General features: G+C 46.9%; 1 protein-coding gene across 1 annotated transcript; it reads left to right on the top strand.

The window, feature by feature from the left end:
* Positions 1–9,776: 9,776 nt before the first annotated feature.
* Positions 9,777–10,286, top strand: LOC123131516 (monothiol glutaredoxin-S9-like). The gene is made up of 2 exons (XM_044551171.1): positions 9,777–9,933; positions 10,087–10,286. Exons 1-2 carry the CDS (start codon positions 9,777–9,779, stop codon positions 10,284–10,286), a joined length of 357 nt encoding a protein of 118 aa, XP_044407106.1.
* The last annotated feature ends 1,481 nt before the right edge of the window (positions 10,287–11,767 follow it).

Genomic DNA, 11,767 nt, shown 5'->3' with positions numbered 1-11,767 from the left:
ATGTTGTGTTTGAAAGCCGCTAAGGCCTCTGCATCCGGACAGTCGACGATTTGATTTTTCTTTGTAAGGAACCGAGTCCAGAATTGTCTGGCCGACTCTTCTGGCTGCTGAATTATGTGGCTCAAGTCATCGGCATCTGGCGGTCGCACATAAGTGCCCTGAAAGTTGTTGAGGAATGCGGCTTCCAGATCATCCCAACAGCTAATGGAATCTGCTGGCAAGCTGTTAAGCCAATGTCGCGCTAGTCCTTTAAGCTTTAGTGGGAGGTATTTGATGGCGTGTAAGTCATCACCGCGGGCCATGTGGATGTGGAGGAGGAAATCCTTGATCCATACCGCAGGATCTGTAGTGCCGTCGTATGATTCAATATTTACAGGTTTGAAACCTTCTGGGATTTGATGATCCATTACTTCGTCTGTGAAGCATAAAGGGTGTGCGGCGCCCCTGTATTGGGCTATGTCACGACGCAGCTCGAATGGGTCTTGCCCGCTGTGTTCAGCCCGTCCGGATTTACTTTTACTGTATCCAGCGTGACGTTTATCGTCTCGCATAGTGGCGCGCCCTCGTGATCCGTAAATCGATCTTGCATGCTTTGCTTTGTCCTCCAATACGTCTTGCAGGTCTGGCGTGTTTCCCCATGCCTTTTTATTTGAATGGTGTTGGGGTGCGTGCTGAGTTTTTGGCTGGAATGCCTCTCTATCACAGCCACGAGGTGGCCGATCAGCCACATCATACGCTTCTTCCTCCAGTCGGGGTAGCAACCTGCACTTTGGGTAACTCTTGGAGGGGCGCTCGAGTTTATATTCCTCGGCAGCGAGGACTTCAGTCCATCTGTCAGCTAGCAGATCTTGATCAGCTTGAAGCTGCTGCTGCTTTTTCTTCAGGCTATTTGCTGTGGCCATAAGCCGGCGCTTGAAGCGCTCTTGTTCGACGGGGTCCTCTAGCACAGCGAATTCGTCGTCGCCGAGGCTTGCCTCGTCTTCGGAGGGGGGCATGTAATTATCATCATCCTCCTCTCCGTCTGCCACTCTCTCAGGAGGGCTGGCTCCTCCATCCTCCTACTCTAAATCTTAATGGAGGGGATTGTTGTTGTCTTCGGCACTATCCGGAGTGTTATTATCTCCTGTGCCGGTATCACCACTTTTGCTTTGGCGGGACTTAGAGCGGCGCCGCTGACGCTGACGCTTGGGCTGCTTCTTGGAGGGGTCATCCTCTGCTATCTCGTCGCCATTGCCTTTTTTGGGTGTATCCACCATGTATATATCATATGATGAGGTGGCTTTCCAGTGCCCTATAGGCGCTGGTTCATGTTCATCTCCTACATCATCGTCCATACCGTCGATGTCTTCGGAGTCGAAGTCGAGCATGTCAGTTAAATCATCGACAGTGGCTACAAAGTGGGTGGTGGGTGGGCATCAAATTTCTTCGTCGTCCGCATCCCAATCCTGTTGGCCATAGTCCGGCCAGGGCTTCCTGACAAAGAGAGAGACCTTAGTGAATTCAGAATGTCGCCGAAGGGTGAGTGCTGAAAGATATCCGCGGAGGTGAATTCCATGATCGGCACCCAATCGGATTCGATTGGCAGGGGCGCGGAAGGTTCGGAGTCCGGAAAAGAGTCCGGCACCTTGGAGTCATGGGCCTCGTAGAGGATGAGGCTGGTGTTTGGCTCGATCTCTGTTGAGACCGCAGCCCCGAGGCAGTGTCTAGCCACCCGTCCTCGATCGGCGCAATTGGCTCCAAGCTAAGGGTCGGAGCTGATGCGGGCGCGGCCTCCAGGGCACTGTTCGGTGGCAGAGCTAGGTCATACCCATCGTGACAGTGCGGCGCGCTTGGCTGTGGCTCAAATCCGTCGAAGATCAAGTCTCCACGGATGTCAGCCGTGTAGTTCAAACTTCCAAATCTGACCTGATGGCCAGGGGCGTAGCTTTCAATCTGCTCTAGATGGCCAAGCGAATTAGCCCGCAGTGCAAAGCCGCCGGACACGAAGATCTGTCCAGGGAGAAAGTTCTTACCCTGGACCGCATCGTTGTTGATGATCATAGGAGCCATCAGGCCTAAAAGTGACGACACAGAGGAACTCTCAATGAAAGCACCAATGTCAGTGTCAAAACCGGCGGATCTCGGGTAGGGGGTCCCGAACTGTGCGTCTAGGCCGGATGGTAACAAGATGCAGGGGACACAATGTTTTACCCAGGTTCGGGCCCTCTTGATGGAGGTAAAACCCTACGTCCTGCTTGATTAATATTGATGATATGGGTAGTACAAGAGTAGATCTACCACGAGATCAGAGAGGCTAAACCCTAGAAGCTAGCCTATGGTTTGATTGTGTTGTAGTTGTTGTTGTCCTACGGACTAAAACCCTCTGGTTTATATCGACACCGGAGAGGGCTAGGGTTACACAAGGTCGGTTACAAAGGAGGAGATATCCATATCCGTATTGCCTAGCTTGCCTTCCGCGCCAAGTAGAGTCCCATCCGGACACGAGACGAATTCTTCAATCTTGTATCTTCATAGTCTAACAGTCCATCCAATGGACATAGTCCGGCTGTCCGGAGACCCCCTAATCCAGGACTCCCTTAGTGGCCATCTTCATCATCCTGGCGGCCACCATGATGAGGAGGGAGTAGTCCACCCTCGGGGCCTAGGGCTTGTGAAAGTAAGTTATATCGACTAGAGGGGGTGAATAGGCGATTTTTACAAATTCGTCACAGAGGAATTTTAGGGTGAGGAAATTCCTAAGCAACGAACTACTTAGCAGCGGAATAAGTACTCAGATGCAAGTATAGTAGAGTAGTAGCAGAGTCGTCATGATGAAATGAAAACAAGCACAGAGTACAAGTAGCGTAAACACAGGATGAGCAGGCTGAAGACAAACTGACTGAAGAAATAGGATTGAGGAAACTGAGAAAGTCTTCAGTCAAAGTCTTCAAATAGTAACGATCAAGTACTTCTACATAGAAATGAGGAAATGAAAGAGTTGAGGAAATAGAACCAGTAGCTTGGTGAAGACAATGATTTGGTAGACAGGTTCCAACTGCTGTGATAGTCGCACGTCTGGTTGGAGTGTCTAGATATTTAAACCTGAGGACACACAGTCCCAGACACACAGTCCTCACCATATTCTCCTTGAGCTATGGTCACATAGACCTCACCCAATCACTCGTGGTAAGTCTTCAGGTGACTTCCAAACCTTCACAGACTTGGTCACTCGGCAATCCACAATTTCCTCTTGGATGCTCTAGACCATGACGCCTAACCGCCTGGAGGATGCACGGTCCTCAAATGTAACAAGCGTCGGTTCCACACAGCAACAATTTCTTCAGTGATGCTCTATCACTTTGGGTTTGTAGGTGTTGGGGTTTGGGTTTTCCTCACTTGATGATTTTCTCTCAAAGTCCTCGGAGGATGGGATGCTCTCAATAACAAGTGTCAGTTTCTCGTGGAGCAGCCAACCAGCTAGTAGTTGTAGGGGGCGACTAGTTATAGCCTAAGGAGCAGCCCGACATGATAAGACATAAATGCCCTTCAATGATATGACCGTTAGTTGGGTAGATATTTTGGAACAGCCGGCGCATAGCACATCAACGGTCGGAAATTTGACTATCAAATTCCTCAGGGATATCATGTTCCTCACTTGTAGGCAATCCGCACCGGCGAATTCCTAACTCCTCAGTCAGAACAAATTCCTCAGGGACCAGAATATCTTCGTCTATCACTGATGAAATTGACTGAACTGTATGAGATTTCCAATGGCTTCACCCGAAAGGATTGGTAGGTGTAGGATTTTGAGATGAGCATCACTTGGGAACTTTTCCTTAGTTTTACCTTGACCCCCTTTAATAGTACAGTGTTTCCTATGAATCAAGAAAGAGAAAAACGGAAGTACGAAAACTAAAGCCTTCAAGCTTCATATTCCTCGCATGAATACAAAGTCTTCAGGATCACACCAATTTCTTCACTTTCAAAGTCTTCAGAAAGCCAAAGTCTTTAGTTGAAGACATTCAATTTTAGGGTCGACTTTCTTTGTAAATATCAAACTCCTCATAGACTTATAGAACTGTGTACACTCACAAACACATTAGTCCCTTAACCTATAAGTCTTCAATACACCAAAATCACTAAGGTGCACTAGATGCACTTACAATCTCCCCCTTTGTGGTGATTGATGACAATATAGGTTAAGTTCTCAACGGGAATAAACATGTGAAGTGTAAATACTGATATTGAGGAATTTCATTGCAATATATAGAAAAACTCCCCCTGAAGATGTGCATGTGTGAGGAATTTGTCTTGAAGAGCAAATGCACATTGTACAATAGAATCATGGAGATCTCCCCCAATATCTTGTAATTCATACACGCATTTAACATATGATATGTAGAATTTGAAATGCATGATGAAATATGGTGGCTGAAGTAATTCAGCATGCGTGCATTAACATATATGAGCAAATAGCATGCAGAAGAACATAGCAAAAGTATCAGACCGCCATCGAACTTAAGTTTACAACTCGATCCAACAAATGCTTCAGAAGAATGAGAGTTGTAACTTAGCAAAAAAACGCCCATATATAGAGACCCGCTTGAAGACTAACTCAAAATTCTCCCCCTTTGTCATCAAATGACCAAAAGGGACGAAAATGAGGACTAACGCCCCTAAAGAATATCATCATGAAGTCGATGGAGGAGCGCTAGCATTGTTTGGGTTGTCCGTTGGAGTAGGGCCTGCCACAGTGTCGTTCAAGTCTTCATGCTCATCAGTCTCGCATGATGAAGAATATGAACTGGCCACAAGCTGAGGAACTTTGACCTTCTTGAATGTCTTCAGAGGTGGTTGTGCCTAGTCAAAGTCCTGTTGAAATTCCATCTTCTTGAGATCTTCAGCACTTTAGAGGTTAGACAGAATGGCCCAAGTGCGGTCAAAGACTTCATGCAGGTAGTACTGATTCTTCTTCACATTATTTTGAGTGACTGTCATGTTCTGAAGAATAGCACTAAACTGACGCTTGACCCACTTGTGGTTGTGATCGACCTTCTGATGAAGACTGAGGAGAAGCTCACGATCAGTCATCACCCTTGGAGCAGTGGCTTGAGGAAATTGCCTTAAAGCATTTGTGGCACAGTCGTGAGTGGCAGAGTCATCATTGGTGGAGTAGGATGCAGCTTTGCGAAACTGTCCATCCAATGGACGAATGCCTTCATCAATAATAGCAGCCTTGCCCTTCTCATCAATTGAGGAAATAGTCCATTTGAGGACTTCAATTGGGGGCAACTAGCTAACGTGATTTTGCAAATCAGCCTTGTACTGAATTGAAGACCTTGATCTGATGAATCTCATGATCCAGGGAGCGTAAGGCTTCAATTCAAACGGTGAAAGAGCGACATTGTCCAAAGTCATCATGAAGAAATCATGGTAGTTGATAGGAATACCATGTATGATGTTGGAAAGCAGATTCTTCATGATGCCAACAACTTCTTCATCATCGGAGTTGTGGCCCTTGATTGGACTGAGGGTTTTGGTCAATATCCTGTATATTGTCCTTAGAACATAGAGTAGTTCCTTGACGAGGAATTGGGTCCTTGGATCTTGGCCTAGCTTCAAAGGCTTCATTAGCACTTGCATCAACTGGTTTGATAGCTCAGGTTCATCATAGATGCACCTTGCACCTTCGATGGGAGGACTGACTGGGATGGCGTGAAGCAATTCAGAGGCCGGTGCTTTGTAGTGAGTATTTTCAGTCATCCAGTCCAGCACCCATGAGTTCACATCTTCAACGTTGCCAGTGATGTGCAACGTGGCATAAAACTGAAGAATGAGTTCTTCATTCCAATCGCAGATGTCAGTGCACAGGTTGAGCAGTCCAGCATCATGAAGAACACTAAGGAGTGGGGTGAAGCAGGGCAGCGACTCCATATCAACATGAGGAATTTGCTCATGGTCAAAGACCTTGTCTTTATCAAACAACAGTGAGGAATAGAAATTTATTTGGCTTGCTATCCATAAGCACTTGCATTTGAGTCTTGCAGAGTCATATGGACTATAATCCATGAAGAATATGTGCTCAGCAAAGAAGTTATCAGCTTTGAACTTCTGCTTCTTGGAGTGAGGATTCTGAGGCTTGGGCTGAAGATTTGCAATGGTTGCCATCACAACCTCTTGAATCACAGTTTCTTGAGCCACATGCTGAGGAATTTCAGTGGGAATCTCTTCAGCATCCTTGGCCTCCATGTCAACAGCAATTTTTCATTAGTGCTAGTGGCTGGAACTTCTTCAGGTATAGTGAGGAGAGATGCCTGGAGTTCTTCAGATCCCGTGTGAATTTCTTCGGTCTGGGCAGGGGACTGAGCAATCTATTGCAAAGGTGTGAACAGTGGTGAATTGGGGTGATGACTTTCCTAGTAGTCATCATTCAGAATTGGAGTGGTGCACCCAATGTCCATGTCTTCATCTTCTTCATCTATTTCTTCAATGCCGGCCTCTTCAGCAGTGAACTGAGGCATGGGCAAGGATACCAATGGGGTTGAAGGGATGTTATCCACTTCAATTGCTTCATCCAACTGCTCTGACGTAGTAGCAGAAGGATTTTCTTCATTTGATTCATTGGGAATCACATATTCCTCACCAAAGGGAACAATCTCCTTTGATGTCATGCTTGATAGAGGAACACCATCTATGGGATTTTCATAGGAGCTTGTCAAAGTCTTCACTTTCTTTGGGGCTGAAGACTCTGAGGAAGCAGATGCTTTCCTTTTCTTAACAACGGCTCGCTCCGCAGCCTTGGTTTTCTTCGCTTTTGATGCAGAAGGAAGATTGATGCTTGTTGGTGGTGCCGGAGGAGCAGAGGAAATTGGTTCGGTTTCTTCAGGCACAATGCAGTTGTCCTGGCTTGGTTAATCTCTTCAGGCACTGTAGAAGATGCTTCAATAGGCCTGGCTTGTTCTTCAGGCGCAACACTAGAGGTTGCCCTGGTAGTTTCATCAGCGGCTGGAATGTCTTCATCAACCCTGGTGCTTTCAGTATCTTCAGTAGCCTGATTTTCATCACCGGTGCTGGCATGTTCTTCATGTTGCGTTGGGGCTGCAACATTTGAGGTGAATCTCTTCGCCATGTTGACGAATCTGACCTTGGCTCCCAGCCAATCTGCATGGTATACATCAAATTCATCACTGAGTGCTTTGATCTCAGCTTGTATGGTCACAAGTTCATTAGTTGTCATTCTGGCAATGTTCTTCTTCAGAAGATGTTGTTTCTTGTACTGAGCCTTCTTGAGCTTCCCGGCCTTCTCAAACTTCCATTTTTCTTCGCCTATGAAGGCTGTCAGCATGTGGTTCTGGCCAGGTGTGAGATTGAAATCAGGCATAGGAGTGTTGGGGTCCTTGTGCCGGAGATCAATAAGTCTAGGATCAGCTTGGGATCCAGCAAAACAGGCACATTGGTGCCTTTGGCTCTAGCGGCCCATTGTTGTCTGTCTCTGATGATTTCTGCTAATTCCTCATCATGAGCTTCTTCTTCACTAGACAGTACATGGAAGGCGACCTACTTCTTGTGAGGACTTGGCCTTGTGCCTCGTCCAGCAGTGGCCTTTGTCTTCAGCAAAGTTGGGCCTGTTGAGGATTGCAGAGGAGCTGAGGAACTTGCAGAGGCTCCTGAAGCAATTGAGATGCCAGTGGTCCTTTGGCATGAGGCGAGGTGCGCAGGTGCTCAGGACTTTGCAACAGCAGCTCAAGCTTTTGCAATAGTGGGAGCTAGAGATGCTTGAGGAATTTGCCGTGAGGGCTTTGACGAGCTTGGCCGTGAGGGCATTGCAGCTGAGGAACTGGGCTTGTGTGCAGGCTTCTTGGGCATAGCCTTCTTTGGCTTGCTAGCAGAGGCCTCAGCAGCGGTAGCGGCAGAATCTTCATTGAATTTCTTGACTGCTTCCTTGGACATTTTGGCCAACTTTGCTTGCCGCCTGGCCCATTCATCAGGATAGTCCTCACCGTGCTTGAGGCTAGTGGGATTAGCAATTTGGCCAGGTACCTGCGAAGGTCTTGGGCAAGGAGGGTGTAGAGCGAATTTCTTCATATATTTAGGAGTGACATATATGTACTCCCTCCATTCACGTGCCCATCTCCTCTCTATCCTTTGAATGCGCATCTTGCGCTCATTCTTTGTTTCTTCAACCGGAGTGCAGTACCCTGCATAGATGTCAACAGGGATCTCAAACATTGTGTTGACTTCCAATCTCTTTCCTCCCTTCTGAGGTTTCTTGCCATCTGCCATTTTCTTCTGCTGAGGAATTTGAACAACAGAATTCTCTGAAGAGGAATGCAATTTGTCTTTGAGGAACGCTGCAAATGATTTAAGTTGATGAGAACCTAGTGATTCAGTAGCAGACATGTGTACCTATGAACAGAGTATAGGTGCCAAGAATTTGGAGAGGTCACATGCGTTCTCAGAAGTTTTTTAAAAAGAGCAAGTTTGAGGTATTTGACCAGGAGTGTCTTGAGGAGTTTCACTAAGCGGTCTTTGACTTAGGTTCCAGAGTTGTATAGATTGAAAAATCCACACAACTGAGGAATGATGAAGAAAAACATTGCTTGGAGAAATAGATCAAGAACAGATGCATGTGAGGTGTTTAACTAGTGGGGAAGTTGAAGAATAAACACCTTTTGAAGATTTTGTGAAAATCATCAGAATCAACAAGGGCAGTAAAAATAGATTTTATTTACCCTTGATGAAGAACACGACAAACTGGGAAGTGTAGATGGGAAGTTCACCCGTTCAGATCTTCCACGCCCTAACTCGGCGGCGGAAGACAACTACGGTGGCGGCAGAGTGAAGATTTCCGCGGCCGGCGTGAGTACGACGGCGACGAGGTCGAGGCAGTGAAGCTCTTCCTCACCAGCGACGATGGAAGTAGCGGAGGCGCAAGGTCTGAGAGCTCGAGCAAGGGGAGTGAGGTCGAGCGGGGTAAATGAAGTCTGATGAGGGTGAGGGTATTTATAACCGAGGTGAAAAAATGCCCGCCCAAAGAAATTGGACGAACGTGCCCCTGACCTTTCTCATCGTAGCAACATGTGTCACCCACATACAGTGAGGTGGAGATCATGTCAGATCATGGGTGAATAGAATAATCATTTTGTGGGATGTGAAACGGTTTGAGCAGCAAAAGCCAAAAAATTGAGATATGAAAATTTTAATGTTTCGTTCGCAAATTCTTTAGTTGACAAGGACACAGTGAAGATTTTGAACGAGTTCCAAATAAAACGCACATGAAGAATTTGTGAATAGACTGGGTTGAGTTTAGCATAGAGGGGGAAGGGTCTGATCACATTCACTTAGCAAAAAAAGTCAACTTGAAGAAATAGCAATAAGTGAATGTTGTAGAGGACTAAAACTCAAATATATATATATATATATAGACATCTGGGCTATTCTGTTACGTGTAACAGAATATTATTCTGTTACCCTACTTGAACTGATGGTTTCAGGCGGTTGTACTGATGATTTTCATCTCATTGAACTCTGAGCTATTTTTCTCTACAGAAGCGCGCACGCCATGGCGTGGGCGAGAAGCGGAAGGAGCTGGGCGCCTCTTACCTTGCGGCCCTTGCGCACACGCAGTAGAGTGGCGGTACAAGTCCACACGCAGGCGGCAACCGGAGCATGAGCGAACGCGGGGGAAGCAGAGAAGCAGGCGTCCATGGCGGCGGCAAGGGACTTGGCGCAGCAATAGCGAATCGAGCGGAAAAGAGAAGAGATCAATCACATCGTACGTTGCTCGGCCGATCGAGATGTACCAAGCGATCCCCTACAACGCTGACCGGCTGCCGGCGTGCCCGCGGCGGTCCGAGCAGGCCGAGGCCGAGGGCGCGGCCGGACAGGAGAGCGGGCTCGCGGCTCGACGACGCGGCGGCGAGGGACGACGGCAGGGAGGTGGTGAGGAGGGCGGTGTCCATTATTCAAACAAACCCTTCGATGACTTATCGGCTGCCTTGCTTGAGGAAGAGTGTCACTAAAATGGAGACGAACCCTCGCCTATCGAAGTTCTGTTAAAAAACCTCGTACGAGAACTTGTATAGAGAAGGATTTCCCGCGGCACAGCAGTTCTTCCATACCAACTTAGCTTCCCGGCCGAGCTCGCCGCGGCGGTGGCCGGGAACGCTGGAGGCAAGGCTGTCGTCGCGCTGCCGGCGGTCTTCGTCGGTGGGAGGATCCTCGGTGGGCTCGATTGGCTCATGGCCGTGCACATCTCCGGCGAGCTCGTGCCCATACTCAAGGACGCCGGCGCGCTCTGGCTCTGAGTCTCTGGCTCTGAGCAAAACCAAAGATGCATACGGGACGGGGTACTACGGACGTACGAACAACCGTTTGATCATGAGTTAATATTCTTTTCATTTCTACTTTTGACTCTTGATGAGATCATGTGAGTTACTGCTGCTCGATCTTCAGTCTCTCTTGATTGGGATCAATAATGGAGTACCATCTTAGCTATAGTTAGGCTTAAATTCTTTTGATTAGGGTAGGAAAAATTAGGAACTATTGTGCCATCTCGTGCTTATTTTCAACCACACGCTTGTCAGTACATGCATGAGTGAAGAGGGGTGTACTACTTAGCACTGTATAAATCATGTTCCTTTCATCTTGCACATCAGTTTTCTAGATGCCAATTCATTTTGTATTTGAAGGTTTCTTCTAGCAGGCTTATGATGTTATCACGAAATGGCACTGTGTTGGATATTTGTAATCCATGACGGGGTGCTTGTTTGTTGCAGCTAATTTTACCTCTCTCTTCTTCTATAGTACTCCTATTTTTCATAGATTAATTTTGTATTCTTCTGAAAAATCTCCAATTTTTGGGTTTGTACTGAGCGGTTTTCATAGACTGGACTTTACTCTGTTTTTTCCGTAAGATTTTCCTCGTAACTTTCCAACGATCTATGGTATCATCGTCCCCAAACTTGCATGATTCATATAGTTGAACTGAATGACATTTTTTTCAAAAAGAAAATATTTGTTTGCAACGATGTTTTGGACTTCTCTCATTTTACGACCTAAACATTTACCATTTGAATTTTCATATAGGGTTTTCTTCGCAAACCAAACCAAATCGTCTCAGGTTTCGATTATCTAACATGAACAAAAGAGATCCGGAACACACACGATGTCTGCAAAAGCTTCATCAGCAGCAAACTCATAGTAGGTTCCCACGAGTGTGAATTAACAAGGGTGGCATGGCACCAAGTTACTGCACCAGCTTAATTCCTATGTACTACATACTGTACTTAGTAGTGGTGGTGCCACTAGTGGCAGAGGTGATGTTATCTATGATGCACAGATGACACTCTCAGGACCTCCTCTTCCTCTTCTTCTTGTCCTCGGACTTGTCGCCTGCGTTCTTGAGCTGCAATGGAACACAGCACCGTCAGCCATCTCAATGGATCACATCGTATAAAAATGAATCGAATTTTAGCAACCGTGGGTGGAGGATGAGTAGTCAGCCAAGGTGGCTAGGGTGCTTACCCCGATGACGAGGATACGACGAGGATAATGACAAAACAGGTGAAGAGGGTGAGTGCATGCTTGATGTAGCCCATGACGCCGCGGCGCGCCCTCTCGATGATCTCCTTCGTGTCATACACCATGTTGAACTTGTTGAGTTCTGATTTTTGAACCTTCCTGGTAGTAATACATGTACTGGGCGGTACAAGATTGTTGAGCAGCTGACCCACAGAAACAAAAACACTCCTGGAGTGCACACGCAAAATCATTTACAAAAATAGTG

Source organism: Triticum aestivum, chromosome 6A (assembly GCF_018294505.1).
Source record: "Triticum aestivum cultivar Chinese Spring chromosome 6A, IWGSC CS RefSeq v2.1, whole genome shotgun sequence".
In the NCBI taxonomy this organism is placed as follows: domain Eukaryota; kingdom Viridiplantae; phylum Streptophyta; class Magnoliopsida; order Poales; family Poaceae; genus Triticum; species Triticum aestivum.
Note: the sequence above shows the minus strand (reverse complement) of the source record. Positions and strands in the feature narration are given on the sequence as shown.

Excerpts from the sequence above, each read along its gene's own strand:
- LOC123131516 (XM_044551171.1), top strand. The coding sequence starts at position 9,777 with ATGTACCAAGCGATCCCCTACAACGCTGACCGGCTGCCGGCGTGCCCG. Across the intron at positions 9,934-10,086 it reads GGGAGGTGGTGAGGAGGGCG|CAGTTCTTCCATACCAACTT; the intron begins GTGTCCATTATT and ends CCCGCGGCACAG.